This window comes from Solenopsis invicta, chromosome 2 (assembly GCF_016802725.1).
Source record: "Solenopsis invicta isolate M01_SB chromosome 2, UNIL_Sinv_3.0, whole genome shotgun sequence".
In the NCBI taxonomy this organism is placed as follows: domain Eukaryota; kingdom Metazoa; phylum Arthropoda; class Insecta; order Hymenoptera; family Formicidae; genus Solenopsis; species Solenopsis invicta.
Genome location: NC_052665.1, coordinates 11119821 through 11138389, shown reverse-complemented (window position 1 = coordinate 11138389; position 18569 = coordinate 11119821). Strand labels below are relative to the sequence as shown.

The window sequence follows — 18569 nt, the reverse complement described above, 5'->3', positions numbered from 1 at the left end:
TTATACAATTCAATGATCCCTTATAATGTGCCATGTCAAGGAAAAAAGGAGAAGAATAAGGATCTGTGAAAAGAAAATTGGATTAATTAGGCTCAAAATAATAATTATAAAACTAAATTATTTTTTTCTAAATGTTTTTCGATAAAGTTGCTCATGGACGGTAAAGAGCAATGCACATAATTTATTACGCGCATCTTACATTATATGATTATAATATTTAATCGCTTGCATCACAGATTATTACTCCACAACACCCAATCAATAATCTTCTAAGAATAACGAATTCAATTCATTTCTTTGTACATCAATATAGTTAGCAATTAATTTCTGAAGCCACACAAGTGTGCTCCCGCACGATGATCCTTGAGATAAAAAATTGGTCATCGATTCTAAATGTTAAATAATTATTCTTTAAGAAGAGCGATAGAGCAGCATCCTTCGCGCGCATGGCATTCCAACAAGCTTGGCATATTCTTCCACCTCGCGTTTCTCATGCGCCATCTGGTACGTTTGCCACGTTTGTGTTTTGTATCTCTTATAAGGCATGGCAATATTTTTATATAGTATCAATATCTAAAGAAAGAGAGAAAGAGAAAATGTTTCAGTGAAATAACAAAAATTGTAATGAAACTTAATGAACCTTACGATTTTAATTTTGCTGTGCAAAATTGAAAACTATAAACAAGTGATCGCACTTTTGCGATAAAAATGTAATAATCGCTTATAAAATTATCTTAAAAAGTCCTACCTCTTCAACGTTGACTACACCATTTTCGTCGATGGCGTTGATATCATCATTCAGACGACTATACTTTTCGTTGTTCAATTTGGCTAGGCAGGGTTCGATGTCGCACCATACATATGTCTCCGGGCATAGAAGTTTGGACGGCTGCATTCTGGCTTTATATCGCATCTTTGGACACGTGTGAATGTAAAAGCCCATATAATAATATTTTAGATTACTCGTAACTTTATTGAGCTGTCTCGTTAGATAAACCTCTCGAAGAGAACTAAAAGCAACACATTTATGCAAAAGTCTATCTAATTTGTGAATTTTTGTATAAAAATGAACTTTGAAAATAACAAACCTAAAAGTTCCAAGGGAGAGTTGACTATATGCCGGGTCATAAAAAAAGTACACACTCGAGATGCACGACGGCAGAATGTCTATCACTCCAACCGCTATTAATTCATTATCCAACCAATACTGCTCGTGAAAAGAACCGTATCCATAAGATGGTCCATTATCGGGTTTCCATTGCTTTAAAATATTACATTACTTCAGACTCTACTTTAATTTTAACGATTACTACAGATTAACTACTAAAGTCCTGAATGACTCAGTTTAAAGACATTATAGATTTTGTGCTTCAGTAAAACGTAAGATATTTGTGTAAGAATGCATAAAAAATATTTCTATGTTCATTCTAATGCATGAGAAGAGTCTGTTATTTTCTGTATTGTTCATAAACATAAAAAGATTAGATACAAAGTGTACCTGCAAGGGACTCCTTACAAGAAAGTTGAAGAATGACTTTTGATCGCATTGATCTGGTGTATCGCCGTGAATCGCCATTTGATACTTTTGATAAAGACCCGCGCTTGTCTCGAGAGTGTTTACGAACTCGTCCGACAACACTCTCACCAATTTAATCTGACAAATATATATATATACAAAAAATGTGCAACGTCTAGCCAATAAATAAGGTAACATTTGACATAAAAATTACTATTGTTATGAGCAATAACGATAACGCAAGCATGAGTTTCTTGTTTCATTAAGGGGCGAGGTCCACTTTGCTCCAATCATAATATAGCTGTCTCTATTTAATATTCATTTGACAATCGCGAGATTGCCAATGACTTCCTAATAACAGATCGCGTATGACTATATTTTTAGTAAAAGTAATCAAATATAGTAACAGTAAAAAATAAAAAATAAAAAATGAATCAAAAGCGCATTGCTTCTATGTTATGATCGTCTACACAACTTATCGCACAACAGGTAGCTTGCCTACAGACAATTTAAATCTAGAAATTACCTGCAGAGGCGACTTCACAAGAAATCTCGTGTACTGTTGCTCTGTAAGTTTCTCAATCGATACTCCATGTATCGTGTTCTGATATTTTTTGTAAAGCTCATAAGACTCTTTCGAAGTCTTTAAGTATTCGGAGCTCATCGGCGCAGTTCGAACCAGTTTCAACTTACAAAAATAAATGACTTAATACAAATTTTTATTCAACAAAAAAAAAATTAATACAATGAAATACGCGTAAACTAATTGCGATTAACCAAATCGAAAGATTGAAAAGTCAAGTAATAGAAAAATTATATGATGGATCAATTTCATAGGTGCAATGTAACATGTAAATACATTAAATCTTCGATATAGAGCCAGCTTAATAACAGCAATATTTAACAAATATTTATTATTAAATTTTTAACTTGTTTTATTATCACCGTGTTTTCGATGTGATAAAAATTGGAGAAAAGAGGACCATACCAAGAACAAAGCTTTTAACTGAAAAAATCTGCTACTCCATAAATAAAAATTAAAAAAAAAACGTCTGAATGATTTCAAAGTTAATGTTGTATTACCTCTAATTTTCTTGTCCCAGTATATACCTCCTCGAATATTTCTTCCATTTCCTTTTTAACACAATTCTGTTGTTTCTTTTCTTTCATAATGCTCTCAATTTCACTCTGTGATTTACCTTGAGCCAACAACTTATTTTTCTTACGTTCTATACGTAAAAATTTGGCTTTTTTGCAAGGTACCACATCACCGATTTCACTTCTAACATGCAAGGCATTTTTGCTGTTGGAATTTGTTAGCTGTGCTCGACTGCTACTCGAAGTAGAATTTTTTTGAGTTTCCATTTTTACTGGCTTGATGGACAATCTTCCACTAACTTCATCATCAACAGACAAAACATTAATTTGAGATTTATCTTTCTGCGCTTTTATCAGATGTTTAGGATAATTTAATGCTTCTTCATTGCTTATATCTATAAACATTGTAAAACTAGTAAGTTATATATCAAATTATCATAAAAAGAAAAAAATTTTTTAATTTTACCTCTGTTATCTTGTTGATCTTCACTCGTTCCCTCAGAATTGTCACTCGTCAATTCATTTTTTAAAAATTTAGTCATGCGCTTTAGGATCTTTTTCTGAGACTTTGAAATTCTAAAATTTAACACCTCACATCTAAAATCATTATCCATGTTATTTAATATGTCACTTTAATTTTTCTCAAAGTTAATCACAAAATTGTCTCTTCCTTCAAAGCCAAAAATTAGTAATATTACTCACTTGATAGTATACTGTGGACAGCAAGTCAGGTTCATCGTGGGTTTGTAACAGTAGCAACCACTCCGCCTCCAGCCTCTGTCTATCAAGCTTTGATAATCCTGCACTGTCAACGAGTGTGCCCACATACCTATATGACAAACGATGACTTGTGTCAAAGTAACATAGGTAAAACTCAAAATTACGTGAATGTTTCAGCTTGCTTATTGCAGTTTTTAACGAAACAACGTGGTTCGTTTGACTAAGTAAAAATATTCAAGGCTGTGTGAAGCAAGGTACACCAACGAACCGGACAGTGTTTACATGTGCTCACCATGACTGAAGTTCGTGTTGGGGTTCTTGCAGTAGCCGCACCGATAACCCTCGTGTTCCGCATAATATTCCACAATACTATACGATTGCTTGCCGGCCATCTCAACGATTTTTCTCAAATCGTCGTTCGGATTCTACTGATTCTATTACGGATCGCTAAACGACCGTGGATGAACGTTGTTCCAGAAACTCCAGTACTTCCGGAACGAACGATGTTGTTATTCGTGCGTCACGAATGTTGCTTAAAATTCAACGAAGCCCATTGCTCAACCATGTAAATCGTCATTTATTTTTAAAATTTACGCTTCCTCAACGCATCAGATTATCAAATATAATTTTTCGTCACAACGCACAATTATCTAGATATGTCATACGACGACGGGCATCGCAGTGCATCGATTCGTGGGCGCTGGTGAGCGTGGTCTAACCCAGTCTAACCTGTACATTGGCATTGTAGTGTATATCCACGTTGTAGAGATGGCGCCATATCAACAAATCGTAGGCATGGCCTACGATTCTCTCACAAGCACGCACAATCAAATGTCTCGCACTTCTCTGCTTCAGGTACAACCGATCCGAAGCTGCCGGAGCCGGAGCATCCTGAATCGAATTTAAAAATATGGTACTACAGTCTTTATAGAAGACGGATATCCAAGGGCAAACAAAGAAGAAGAGCGTCCTGAGCGCAAACTTGACACTTAAACTCTCAACTAACCCGTCACTCTCGAAAATTTGAAACTTATTCATAGTTGTACGCAAACTCGTACACAAAATCTGGTAAAATTAAAGAATATTAAATAAAATCTACTTGCATTATAATGACTTTGGTAAGTTAAAAACGTCTTTTATTTGTAGAAAACTTCCAGAGTTACATTCGAAAACAAAACCTGAGACGCTTGAGTATCATCCTTGTTGATCCTTGTTCATACCACCGTGTGCCATTTCACCTTTGTTATTCACAGAGTATGAAGCAACGATAAGATGTATTTTTAAACGCAGCTCAGAAAAATAATTGTATCAAGAACTTTTAAGGGCGAATGTGACATTTTTGAGTTTTCTGTAGAAGCTGCTATGCCGTCTACCGACAATCAGAAAATGGAAAGTTCTGGCGAGGGAACATCGAACAATCAGGCACCTGTGCGTGGCGAGAGAGTAAGTGCTTTGTTTAATCGTTTATCAGGTAGAATTGATCATAGAGAAGAAGGAGGAGAGTTAATCGCTCGCGTTCTGTTCGCAGAAGAGTTCTCGAGGCTCGAGGCAGAAGGCCGTGGATAACCTGAGCAAAAAGTTCTTGAGGAACTTTGATCCAGAACATAGTGAGCGAGAGAAGCGCAAGCTGTATCGTCGATTGTACCAAAGTTTCAGAAAGCACCTGTACAACGACGTAGGTATTTTCATACAGACATCGGACGATCTTTGCGATTGTTTGGACTTGGACTGTCCTGGATGCCATTTTGCATGTCCTAAGTGTTCCTCTCACAAATGTGGCCATGACTGCAGGTAATTCTGTGGGATTTTTTTGTATCTAGCGAGACGCCTAATCTCTGATTTATTTGAAATAAATTTAATTCATTTGAGTTGTTATTTTGTTAGGAATAATCGCAAATGGACGTATGACAATATTCAGTGTGAAGGAACCGATGCCGTGATAAAAAATCCACTACTAAAAGAAGGTGAAATAAAGTGAAAAACGAAAAATATAGGAATACGTATTTGTAAGTACATCTGTAAAAATACCTCTAAGAAATAATGAAGCTCTTATTATTACTCTTGTAGAAATTGTATTTATAAAATAGGTAAAGTCAATCTGATAAATTTTTACAATGCTGTCTGCAAAAGAGAAATGTATTTTGTACAATTATTTGTTTTAGAATGAGTCTTTTGAGTCAATCACGTTGAGTGTATCGCAACGTGCAAATTATTTTATGTTATTTAATCAAGCAGCTGTCCTACGTGTAGGATAGAAAACGTTCTTCTTTCGCCAGATTTAATTTTCAGAACTGAAATCTTCATACAGAGATGACGATTTCGGCGTTAAAACTATCTCAACAGTACTGAAAAATATAGTTGAAATAAAAAATAATAGAAACATTTATTTGAAGAATACATCTATATAACTAATATTTGGAATATTTTGTGTGATAATATAAAAAAGCAAATGGTATTAGCATATGTACATAAATTTATTTGAAAGAAGATATTTAGTTTACTCTTTGATATAAATAAATTTCTTCTGTTTTCTACATCGTATTTACTATTTCCTATTTCTTACGAGTACAAAATAGAAGATAAAAAACGACACATATAAAAATGGATATATAGATGTGAAATACATATTTTATTACAAATAAATGTATATACGCATGCAATTAAATATTATATGTTTCTCCTTTTATGTTTATAAAAGGAGAACATTTATTTAAAATTTGTTTTATACATCCTTTAAATAAAAAGTAAATATTGATTTCAATTTTTCCCATTATCAGTTGTCCGTGATTCATAATTCGCGCTCAGGGTACACCCACGCAGTCACGCCACTGCCGTCGCACACACACAGAGCGCTATTGATTTTCCGCGGGGCGCTTTTGGCGGCGGTAAGTGTAACGTCACGCGCATACCTGCACGATACGCGCGCGGAGGGCGCGCGCTTCGTTTTCGTTCGTCGAGATCGTCGAAGTTTGCGCGATTCGGGAAAAGGGTGGAAAAAGGGGAGAAAGAGAGTACAGACGTGACACACGGTCACTTGGATCGCGGGAAAGTCACGGGACGCGATTCCGTCGTCGATCGGTACGCGAGAGAGAAAGAAAAAAGCGACGCGGCGACGTAATCTCAGCGGATCGCGCGCGCCTCGCCACTTTGCCGCGCGAAGGTAGCCGCGGTCGCCGCGACGAGCGGGACGGACTTCAGGGGGGTTGACGTACGGGAGGCCGCGCAGCGCCTAGTTCGTCGCGTCGGGTCGTCGCGATTCCGTAACCGGGCGTAACGTAACGTAACGTAACGAGGCGAGAGGAAGCGTCCGTCCGTGTTCAAGCGCGCATTGACCGCCACGATTAGCGGACACAAGCAGGCACGTACGTACTTACGCACGCACGCACGCACGCGTACGCAGCGCGAGTGACACGACGCTTCGCGCACGCGAGAGAGTCGTCGAGAGAGAATCGCCTCGAGCGTGGCCGAGCGTGACCCATCTGCTGAACCGAAGAGGGAAGCCCTCGAGGAGATCCTCCGTCGCTCGACCGTCGAACGACAGGTTTCCCCATCTTGTTGCTGTATCCCCGCGTCCGCCCTTCGCCCCTCGACTATATTATCCTTCGTCCTGGATGACGCGACATTCGTGACGTTTCTCCCAGCGAGTGCTCCCGTCGTCGATACCGACGCGCGACCACGATCCCAGGGGGTTAGTGTATGCTTGTATCGTAAACGCCTCCGTTTCTCCCGTGACCGCTTTTGCCGCGTTTAACCCTTTTGTCGAGGAGCAGAGGTGCAGAAATGCTCCGAGGTGCCTGTTTCGATTTGAAAAGTGCTTCAGAGCGTGAAAAGTGCGTTCGCGACTGTTTCGGGGGTCACACGCAGCCGAGTTCTACAGTCGGTGCAGGCCAGTGCAGGCACGTTTGCGGTCCTCGATCCGGAGTCTGGGATCGTTAATCTCGCGGAGACGCGAATCTCGCCGCGCGCGGTATCGATCGGAGGTGAGAAACGATCCTCGTCGGCGCGAAGGCCCGGTTACCGAGCGGGTGCGCGCGGGGATGGCGGTCAAAATACCCGACCGGTCGGTCTCGGCGAAACGCGATATCGCGTTGCGTATTATTACGAGCTTGCGTAATTCGCACGGTGACGAAAACTCCAGGGATAGAATCCGGCGAGGTCGATCGGGTTAATTGGTAACACGGGGGCGGGAAGGAGGTAGGGAGGGGAGGGGGAGGCATAGTTGTGGCACGGCAACGATATTTTCCCACGGGTGACTGAGGTGATGCTCCTCTTCTATCCTCGTTGCATTTCATCGACGAGTGATTCGAAGATAGATCGTCGACTGGAGCTGGTACTGTCGACGGTTCGATCGCTCCTATAATCTCGGCAAATTCATTCACGTTTCGATCCTTATAGTTTTTGCCGGAGCGTCAAAATTTAAATTTGTCGAAATTACGTAAAAGTCTGATGAAATTTAATCATCCTGTTCGCAAAATTGTTTTCGAGAGCTTGACTTTTGTTTGGAACTCGATAAAATTTTTGAGATATTATGGATTTTTTTTTTAATTAACTTACGTTATAATTATGCGCTAGTTTGCATTTTTTATTGCGTTCGTGTTTCTACGCAAAAATCTGGCGAGTTGAACGATACTTTTTCTCTCTCTTTCTCGTTCCTATACTGAGAAACAAATTAGTATCAAATCAACAACTATATTTTTATATGTAAGCAAGAGTATAAAAATCTTGAAAGAATTTGATTTAATTTTAAACAAACATAACTTGTGCACATGAAGAAACAAATTTCTTCATGTAAGTATTCTTACATATGAGAATATGATTGTTTATTTGATACTAATTTTTTTTCTGTATACGATCAACTAAACATTGAATTGATTCATCATCTATGTCTATTTCTATCAATGTGTAGATTAATTTTTACTTACTCTTTATATTTTTTCTAATTTTTAAAAATAGAAAAGGATAAATTAAGCCGAAAATTAATCTACATTGATGAAAATGGATATTAGTTGTACAAAAAAGGTACAATTTATTCATGTCAACCATTCAAATTTTTTAATCAAGAATTAATTAAAAAAACTCTATATTTAGTCGAAAGTATCGGACTAAATATTTCCATTTTTCGACAAGTTTTTTTCACTGTGCTTACAAAATTGTAATTCTTCGAGTTAAACTATACTCGGAAAAAAAATCAAATTAGTTGCATCTACCACGTTTGTATCTTTCTTTTCTTTCGCTTTATCTTAAATGCCCAAAGTGCAAGAAATATGCAGATAAATGAGGCTACTTTCATTCATCTTCAAACGTTTTTGTTAGTTTTAGATTAAGTACGCTTAAGACAAAACAAGTGTGCTTAGACCACGTCGCACGGAGAGAGAAAGAGAGAGAAAGGAAAAGGAAGAGACTCGCGTGAGATGCAAGTAGAAAGAACAGACTTTTCGCGGACGGCCGGTCGCACCGGTCGGAATGCGTGAGCGGAATGAAGTGAGCAGTAATATTTAAATCGTACGCGAGTCGAGAATTTCAAAATGGCAGTCTTACGTTCTCAAGAATTCTCGAAAGATTTCGATCAGTCGAGTCTCGTCGATCGCATTTTTCTGCGCGTCACGGCTCATTTCGAGGTAAAACACGCACGTTTGTACACTCGATGTGTATTCACGCGAGCAGTAAATACATAAATCTGGTAATCACGCGGAGGAGGGACGCAGGGGACGCGAGCAAGAACAGACGACTCGCATGAGAATGAGAAGTATCGAGGAGGCCGCCGCGTCACGTCGCGCCCCTGGCAAAAATAGTATGTTTATGTTTGTTCAAGTGTTAAGTAGATGTTTAATTAGAGTTTTGAAACATTTATTCAAGCGTTTGTAAAATGGAAATTTGAAACATGGAATTGCCTGCGAGATGTTCGTGATCGTTCGTGATAGACGTTCGAAAAGTGTTGCAATTAAACACGTTTGCTGCATTCTGGAAAACATGGAACACTTTTGATAAATAATAAAAATTCCCGGAACATTTGTAACATTCCGAAAATATACGGCACTTTTCAAACAGTCGTGAATATCTCATTAAATTTCCATCTCATAGACACGTAAATAAATATTTAAGTAACGTGCATACTACTTTGGCGAGGGGCGTCGAGAGGAAGATACTGAGATACAAGCATACGATTGGATGTGGTTCCGTGGATGTCGTCATCGGAAGAGAGTGTACGTCACGAGATGTGCGCGGAAGGACGGACGGATGTAACCTTTCGTGGGTTCAGATTATTAACCGCGTGGGCGAAGCGCGAAGCGGAGCGGAGCGGAGAGCGTGGCGCGCGCGTTTATTCACGGGGTGTCTCGTTAGTCACGTCCACGTCGTTCTTTGATTCTCCTTTTTCCCGCCGAGGAGAGACGCGCGCGTCGAAGCCGGGGAATCGTGTCGTGTCCGATCGTTAATCTCTACCTTTTATTTTCTAGAAGCTCGATTGGAAAGTCAGTAAAGAACGCGGAGAGACGCGATTACACGAGTGAGCTGGGAGAGACGCCGCCGCCACCACCACCACCACCACCACCACCACCACCACCACCACCACCACCACCACCACCACCACCATCACCACCACCACCACCACCACCACCACCACCACCACCACCACCACCACCACCGTCGCTCGATATTTCTTCACCGAGGTGGTGAACGAGAATTCTCTGGTTTCCCGGGAGTCGGTCGGTCGTAAGGACCGCCGATGATTTCGGGACATCCGGTATAACTTGTGTGTCGTGCGGCAGGTTGGACGGTGTGTGATCAAGAGGATTCGAGGAGGAGGGTGATCGTCTCGCACGCGCTCTCTCTCTCTCTCTCGCATCACCCAACCCCTTCCCTCGTCTCTCTCTACGCGGACCCCGAGCGCCGGGGGTTTACGTCGCCGGGACGGCAGATGTCAGGATGCCGGAGCAGAGCAACGACTATCGCGTGGTCGTGTTCGGGGCGGGCGGCGTTGGCAAGAGTTCCCTCGTGCTGCGCTTCGTGAAAGGGTCCTTTCGCGAGTCCTACATACCGACTATCGAGGACACCTACAGACAGGTAAGCGAGCAATGCGCGCGACTCCTCGACCCTATTTTTTTTCTTTTTTTTCTCTTTTTTTCTCGCGCGGACGGTGTACTCGTAACCGCGGAAACCGACTGCGCGCTCCTCTCGCGATTCGTAACGCGTGTAATTGACTTCGTTAATTGACCGGAGGTAACGATCGCTCTCAATGAAAAAAAAACCGTGTTATACGTTTAGTCGATTTTCTCTCTATCTTTGATGAAGATGAGACAAAGAACTAATCGGATAGTCGATTCGACACCAAAGTGTAATTCTTTGTTTTCTTTTTTCTTTAAATTTCTGTACAGAAAGAACGGTGTGGTTAAAATATCTAAAAATTTAACTGGTTACAGATCTGAAAATGATTTTTAGAGGTGTGCGAATTGAATTTGAATCCATCGCCTATTATTTTGATTTTTCATTGCATTTATAATTTCTGCGCGATCGTACATCAACACTAAGTAATAATTTCTGTGTCCGATTGTCTGTCGATTTCTAAAACTTTTCTATTGTTTCTAAATCTTCTAAAAGAAATAAATAATGTTTATATTCAAAAATGTGTGCCCACGCTAGACAATCGTCTTTGAAAATTTGTTTTAATGTTTCATAAGTATCATGATTTTATAAAATTTATAACAAAATTTGAAAGAAATTGTTTCTTTATATTTTCTTAATAAAGTGTACTAAAATACTATTAATTTGAGAGTAACATTATAATTTATACGATATACAAGATTCAATGTCAATTTATCTGCATAATAACTCACACTCAATGTCTACAGTATCTATTGTAAATTTTTAGCACATTATTTTTCTTAATTATTTTCTAAAATTCTTACGATTAATTTTTTCATTTATTAAAAAGGATCTGCAACATTATTGAAAATACTTTATTACAGTGAGAAAAAATTTGTCGATAAACTAAAATATTTAGTCCGATACGTTCAACTAATTATTAAATTGGTTTAGTTAATTACTAATTAAAAATGGTTACAAACTAAATCTTTTCTGAAACTAAATAACCGTTGAAACTAATGTTTAGTATCGAATTAAATATTTTAATTTTTCAGCAAATTTTTAAATGAATATGTAGTGTAAATCCGGGAAAATTTGATTTGAATTCGATTTGTATTCGAATCAAAGAGATCGATTTGATTTAATTCAATATAAAAATTTATCAGATTTGATTTGATTCGATTTTACAAGTGCTTGATTTGCACACTAATAATAATTTTGTTAAACCAAAATATTTACGTAGAATGCTAAAATTAATTGCGGAAAATTTTTTCTTATAAAATTTACTCTTAAAATCATGATGTTATTTTATCATGTAATTTTATCATAATTATGAGATAATTTTATCACTTTCGAAGAATTTTCCTATGTATAATTTTAGTAAAATTTAATTAAAATTTATTGCGAAAAGAATAATTTTGCTGAAGTATTCAAAAATTTATAAAATTACATACAAATTTGAAAATAATTCTGTTGGACTGTCAAAATAATTATAATGAATATTTAAACGTAAAGGCTGCAAAAAATTTTGACATTCTAGCAACTAATTTGAATGTTCTATACAATTATTTTCATGGCTCAACAAAATTGTTTTCAGATCTCTAACCAACTAAATTTTTACACATTTAAAACCTTTCTGTATAAAATTTTACTAAGAGTTTTACTAAAATTCTTTTAAAATTCTTCAAAATCCATGTTGTCTCACGGCTACCATGATTTCGAGGAATTTTAAGAGAAAATTCTCTTCGTGAGAATGCAAAACTTCTCTCAGCACTGCTCATCATGCTCAAACATCTCTCGTAATTATTTTGATGATTCAGCGAAATTATTTTCAGATCTACATCTAGCAAATTTTTAGACACTGCAGCGAAACCGTTCTTTCCGTGTATGAATTAATTATGTTGGACTATATTAACTGCATAAAAATAATACAGTCGTGCTCCCAGAGTTATTGTGCGCTTTTCCAGTTGACTCCAGTTATTTCTAAATTATATCACAACGTTTTCTTGATACGTATTTATCGATTTCGACTCGCCGAAAAATTAGAAACGTCTTCGCTCGCGTACGCTTAAAAAATGGTCATGCGAGTATAACCACAAATTTTTGACTACACAAAATTACTTAAAGTAGACTAAAAAATTTTTTTTACTTGTTAATAAATATATTTATTTTAACATTATTCCTTTGATTTAAATTTTAAATAAATATGAACTAGTGTAAAATTATTTATTTTTAAACTTGAAAAATGTTTTTTTTTTATCAAGGAAATAATGTTAAAATAAAATTATTATATTTATTAAAACATAAAAAAAGTTTTTTTAGTGTAGATAAATGATTAACAAATATTGCATGTGTTTGGTATTTAGCCAATTTAAATAACAGATAGAATATACATTCGAACTGCTTGTGAAATTTAGAAAGACATTTTTTCTATAACGCCTATTCACGTTAAGGTTAATTGTTATAAAATTTGTATAATTGATAATAAGATATAAATTTTCTGGAAAGATTGATAAAATTTTACTGCTATAAATTCTATATGTGATAAATAATATTTTAATATAAAATAGTGATAAATTTTTGACACCAATAAATTTACTTACATCAGAGAAAAGTTTAAATTGATGAAATTGTTTTTTTAACTTGGTTTTTTTTTAAGTTGAAATAAAAATACGTTTGAGGAAAGTAAAAAGTTATCTCTAGTTAGTAAGTAATTAACAAATAAAAGTATTTTAATAATTTAGTTTAAAAACACATTTCTTTCTTTTAAAAAAAGATTTGCATTGCACAATCAAACAATAAAACAATTTTTTCAAATCAAAGAAATTTTTCTCTAGTTGAGTAAAACAATTTTTTTTTTTTAATACACGCGTGCCGCATGAAATTGACAGATCGGACTATCCTATCGCCGCTAATTATAGATGGTGCAAAACGGATTTTATGCATGCGAAACGGCGCACGTAGACGGTAATTTCCGCGAGGACCGAGATTCAGCGATTAATCGGACGTCCCCGTATCCCCGCGCGCATCCTCCACCGGGATCGCGATAACTCTGCCATTTGCGAATTTAATATTCCCACTTCGTACATCCGGCCGATAATACGAAACTGACGTGTGCGCGAGCAAAAACATTAAATTTGCAAGTGACTCGCGGCAGAGAAACGTCGAGAGTATTCGATAGCGTGTGCATCGCGCCGGTAAAGCACCGGTGCAGGAGCAAAGCGGAAAATTAGTGCTAATGACATAATAATGCTAATATCGAGGAAACGCGTGTACCAACGACATCGGCGTACCGCGACCGTTTTACGTTTCGCGTACCGCGAGAAAGGAGCGTCGCGTAGTCGCGTATCATGCGCGCCGAGTTAATTAGCCGGCGTGACACATTGCGTCACAGCACGTGGTCAGAGAGAATGACAGGTTGTTTAAATCGTCGGCGTCGACACACACACACTCTCTCTCTCTCTCTTTCTCTCTCCGCGTGCGACGACGCCGTGCGCGATACGAGTTTCTCACGGTTCGCACACCTCCGATACTTACACCACCACCCTTTATTACCACGGACGCACGTGTAAATTACAAATGTTTCTCATCGATCTTGAATTATATTCGTATACGAGCGCAGGTCAAAGCAACGCGACGCGACGCGCCTGGCGCTCGCGACACATAATGTTGCTCGATTGTATCGGCACGCGCTATACAAATACGGTTTCGTGAACGATTTCATGTGACTATTGATCGATACGTATAACAGATATGCACCTACGCGCGCATGCATTTGTAAATTTCAACGGTGGCAGCGTGCACGGCGCGGCGCACACGTGTGTGATGCGCGCGCGTGTGCGCGTATATTTATTGTATATTTGTATAACGAAAGACGCAATGACGATGCTGGTGGGATTCTCGCTGTGTGCGCGACGAGAAGTGTCACCGACGCGGAATCGCGCGAGCGATTTCCGATTCAGCTCGACTCGATGGCTCGCGACTCGCGCGAGTCCGAGTCGAGCCGAATCGCCGATCGGATCGCGCGACCGAGTCAACTGGACGCATTACCGGTATTTCAGGTGATAAGTTGTGACAAAAACATATGCACACTTCAAATTACGGATACAACGGGGTCCCATCAGTTTCCCGCTATGCAGCGGCTCTCCATAAGCAAAGGTCACGCCTTCATCTTGGTGTACTCGGTGTGCTCGCGGCAAAGCCTGGAGGAGCTACGACCGATCTGGGCCGTGATAAGGGAGCTCAAGGGCCAAGATATCTCGCAGATACCCATTATGTTGGTAAGGACTCGCTGTGCAACGCCTCTCTATTTGTTTCAGCCTTCAGTTTCAATTTTCCCGAAGCCGACGCTGAACGAAAGAACAAACACAGAAATGAAATTAGTATCGAATCAACAGAGTTGGCTAATAAGTTTAAAAGCTAATCATTTTTAACAAAGTTAATTTTACATTATTTTATTTTTCATTTTAATTTAATTATTATTCAAACGCAAACTTTAATTTATTAATTTCTTTCCCAAGTTAAACATTTATATAACAAAAAATCGTAATAGAAAAACACATTCCCACATAAAAAAAACGCTCTTTGTTATTTTATATAAACTTAATAAAATATTAAATTTGCTCGGTAATCCATGTTATAATTGTTTTGAGTAATTTGATTTTAAAAACTTGCAAATTTTTAATTTAATACGAATAAAATGCTTTTCAAAATTAAGCATATTTGCCAGCGCGCTGTTCATTGTTCACAGAGTTATTTATTATTATTATTATTACTATTATGTTACAAATTTTTAAGTAACACTTTAAAGTAGAATACGTATGTTAATTGTGTGTGTACGTATTGTACATGTTTACATGTGTACATTTAAATATTTAACATCAACAGATTTTCATCTCACCCTTGAAGTATTATTGTTTTTTTAGTGATTTCTCCCGTAGGCCTATTCCATTAAAATTGCAAATGTCTGAATTATATTGCTTCAAGGGATGAAACATTAACATTAATTTTTGATAAATTTACTCGCATCAACGAGGATAAGCTTGAACGTTTTTTTGTTTTCTCGCGTACAGTCTAAACATGCTGTGACAGTAAGCAAAATCGGCCGAAAAGTGCAAACCAGCTGCAGGCCCGGCACAGATGAATGACTAAATTAATTTTATAAGCCACTTTAACACTTAATTTAGTTTTAAAAAATACATTAACTTAAAGCCCAACTCTGTAAATCGACAATCATATTTCCATGTATGAGCAAGACTATAAAATCTTCTTGAAAGAATTTGATAATAAAATTTTTTATGTAAGCAAGTTACGTCCGTTTAAAATTATCAAATCTTTCAAGAAGATATTATGCTCTTATTTGTATATAAGAATGTGATTGCTCATTTGACAATAATTTTTTTTCTGTGAACGCTTCCGCGTTTTGATTACGAATGCATCGTTTTATTCTTCGAGTTTTCGCAACCTGAATAATCGTAAAAAAATATACCTAAATTCGACATTATTATTAGATGCTCGTCGAGTACAGAAGTTTGAACGATATAAATTCTTGCGATTACCGCGATGTGTCTGCATTAAATTTTACTGTTCAGTCACTCGGTATTCCTGTCGATATTCCTGATAAATTTTTAAAAAATCGTCTAGCGATGGCATGCCCTCGTCGTTTTGAGCTCGGAATAAAGGGGTTGGTTGAAAAAATTTGCCATTTCCCCGCGTCTAAGAATCTTTGACCAAGAAAGAAAATTCGAAGAAACTATTAACGCTGTATTTCCTTAATCGTAATGGACTTGTTTTCTTCCTTGTCGATTGACTGTCGGTTCAGTTTGATATCTTTGAAAGAAAGGATTTCCATTCCCGCATGAAAGCCCGCTGCTCGTTTCGCGTGTCGTTCCTTTTTCGGTGTCTTTTTTTTGCGGTGTCGACTCAGCGGTTCCATCGTTGTTGATTCATCACCCCAGGTCGGGAACAAGTGCGACGAGAGCCCGTCGGTGCGCGAGGTGTCGCTGAGCGAGGGCGCGGCCGAGGCGGCTAACTGGGGCTGCGGCTTCCTGGAGACCTCGGCCAAGACGAATCACAACGTGGACGCCCTGTTCCGAGACCTGCTCACCCTCGAGAAGAACCGCTCGGTCTCGTTACAGCCGGTGCAGAGCAACAACGCGATAAGACTCAAGGAGAAGTGTGCCGTTATGTAAAAAAAAAAAAATCCGCTACGCTCCGATCCGCATCGCGTATGTCGCGATCCGACGACAACGACGACGACGACACGTGCGATCGCCGGCGAGACTCCGGATCCCAAGGTCCGGTTTCGTCAACGACGGACGGCTCGTTCGCGACTCGAATCCCTTCCGGCGGCTTCCGTCATCGTCTCAAAAAAAAGGTTTATGGCGCGTCGTACTTGTTACGTTACGTACGAACGCGGGCCTAGAGAGTATCTCTGCGAAACTTGGAGTTTTTAAAATTATTTTTTAAGAATCCTTAAGAGGGAGTCTTAGAATTTTTAATTTCGAGAACGATTCCCGGACCTTGACGGGTCATTACCTCTGCTCGTTCGTCGACGAACGCGAAGGAATTAACTCGAATTCGCGTGTGCGTTGCTCGTCGATGGTGAAGCCTTTTTTTTCTTTTACTTTGAGTTACATTATGCAATAGGCCGCTCGACCGCACATCGTTTGTTTTTTGTTTTTTTTCTGTGATCGATGATGACAAATTACTTGGTTTTTCTTTCGACCCCGTCATGGAATCGTCCGCGGTAATCTCGATCTGCGACGAGGGTAAAAGTAACGATTACCAATTTTGACCGGAGAAGAACAGTAGCGCGTCTCTCAGCCGCTGATTCGGCAAGTCTGATGGAATAATGGTAACGATCTTAGCAATACGTTGTAAACTGATGATTAATCACGCAACATATCACGAAATATGTAGAGATTTTTATTCTGGGTGGAGATTTAATTTTTATAGGAAAGAGATTTATTCTGCGAATTATTACAAAAGATCTGATGACTCGTCACAGTCCAACTATTTTTTCAAAAATGTTTCCATAAATATCATACTTTCTTATTTCAATAGTAACGATATAAATAAATGATAATAATAGTAACGATGTAAAAGTCATAGTACAATTAAGTATAATTAATTAATTATAATTGATTCCTCGAATTATAGCGGGGCAATTCCGAGTTACCGCGATTGTTGCAAGCGTTTCTTGTCATAATTAACTCCAAGCTCTCTATTTAATAATAGCGACAGATAATTAGTAATTTCTACTAAAATCTCATGTTCGCAGCGCCGAGAAGACCCCGATGATTAGCATCGTGTATAAAACGATTGCAAAATTAATCTCGAGCTTAGTCGAGCGATTATCAGGATAATCGTTCTCGTGAAACTGAAATTGTCGCTCTCTTTTCGGTTTTCGCTGACGCATCACTCACGTCGAGATCGTTCCTTTTGCATACGAATAAACAACGAATTGTCATGGAAGATCGACGAGTACAAGGGACGATTTGTCCGCGAATTTTTATCGCTCGAAATCGAGGTCACGAAAAAGGGGGACGTCCCTTTCTCCGATTTAGAGATGGATTTATTTGATCCTTAAACATCAATTCTGATAAATTTGTATCGAATGTGAAAAATGTTGAAGATACGCGGAGAATGTAGACAAGAGACGTGGGTTTAGAGAGAGAGTGAGAGAGAGAGAGAGAACAAAGATGCAAATTCTGAAAAGTAACGTTCGTTAAGGGATTCAGCAAAATATACCAAATGCGAAGATCGTTAAGAATGAATTATCACCGAGCGCGTATCTAGACTATCGGTTAAGTACGTTGAAAAATATGAGCGTGAATGATGAGGGCTTTAAAAGGGATTTAGTCACGGGGCCATTCGGCGTGGTCTTTTTTTGCGGACCGCCTCAATTTAGCTAACGTGCTGCTGAATCGATAACAGACCGGTGCCCTTCCATGAAAATTCCGCAATGCTCCGCAATCGGAGACTACCGCACGACGATTAGGGACTGGTGTAATGCGCGCGCGTGAAAGTTTTTTTGTGAGGATGACGAGAGAGATCGAATAAGAGAGAGAGAGAGAGAGAGAGAGGGAGAGAGAAAGACGAAGAAAGAGTGAAAGTGCGTGTGCGAACGACGACGAATAACAAGTAGATAAGA

General features: G+C 38.5%; 3 protein-coding genes across 8 annotated transcripts; 2 read left to right on the top strand and 1 right to left on the bottom strand.

The window, feature by feature from the left end:
• Positions 1 to 117: 117 nt before the first annotated feature.
• Positions 118 to 4056, bottom strand: LOC105194979 (arginyl-tRNA--protein transferase 1). 3 transcript variants are annotated; one of them, XM_011160136.3, is made up of 9 exons: positions 3627 to 4056; positions 3317 to 3443; positions 3081 to 3211; positions 2600 to 3009; positions 2043 to 2204; positions 1499 to 1654; positions 1089 to 1261; positions 749 to 1010; positions 118 to 573 (listed from the first exon to the last, which is right to left on the bottom strand). In XM_011160136.3, exons 1-9 carry the CDS (start codon positions 3724 to 3726, stop codon positions 412 to 414), a joined length of 1683 nt encoding a protein of 560 aa, XP_011158438.1. In that variant the 5' UTR covers positions 3727 to 4056; the 3' UTR covers positions 118 to 411. The 3 variants fall into 3 exon arrangements, with proteins under 3 accessions (XP_011158438.1, XP_011158436.1, XP_011158437.1); XM_011160134.3 differs by lacking the exon at positions 1499 to 1654; XM_011160135.3 differs by lacking the exon at positions 2043 to 2204 and having other exon boundaries at positions 157 to 573; positions 3627 to 4054.
• A 115-nt stretch (positions 4057 to 4171) lies between these two features.
• On the top strand, positions 4172 to 5999 carry LOC105194980 (ARL14 effector protein). Of its 3 annotated transcripts, none has more exons than XM_011160138.3 (5): positions 4172 to 4402; positions 4481 to 4588; positions 4689 to 4777; positions 4863 to 5125; positions 5219 to 5999. In XM_011160138.3, exons 3-5 carry the CDS (start codon positions 4697 to 4699, stop codon positions 5310 to 5312), a joined length of 438 nt encoding a protein of 145 aa, XP_011158440.1. In that variant the 5' UTR covers positions 4172 to 4402; positions 4481 to 4588; positions 4689 to 4696; the 3' UTR covers positions 5313 to 5999. The 3 variants fall into 3 exon arrangements, with proteins under 3 accessions (XP_011158440.1, XP_011158439.1, XP_025991386.1); XM_011160137.3 differs by having other exon boundaries at positions 4481 to 4777; positions 5219 to 5340; positions 5497 to 5999; XM_026135601.2 differs by having other exon boundaries at positions 4481 to 4777.
• A 258-nt stretch (positions 6000 to 6257) lies between these two features.
• On the top strand, positions 6258 to 18500 carry LOC105194981 (GTP-binding protein Di-Ras2). Of its 2 annotated transcripts, none has more exons than XM_039445855.1 (4): positions 6258 to 6696; positions 9790 to 10396; positions 14476 to 14694; positions 16372 to 18500. In XM_039445855.1, the coding sequence occupies exons 2-4, from the start codon at positions 10259 to 10261 to the stop codon at positions 16603 to 16605; spliced, it is 591 nt and encodes a 196-aa protein (XP_039301789.1). In that variant the 5' UTR covers positions 6258 to 6696; positions 9790 to 10258; the 3' UTR covers positions 16606 to 18500. The 2 variants fall into 2 exon arrangements, with proteins under 2 accessions (XP_039301789.1, XP_011158443.1); XM_011160141.3 differs by having other exon boundaries at positions 6258 to 6875; positions 10102 to 10396.
• The last annotated feature ends 69 nt before the right edge of the window (positions 18501 to 18569 follow it).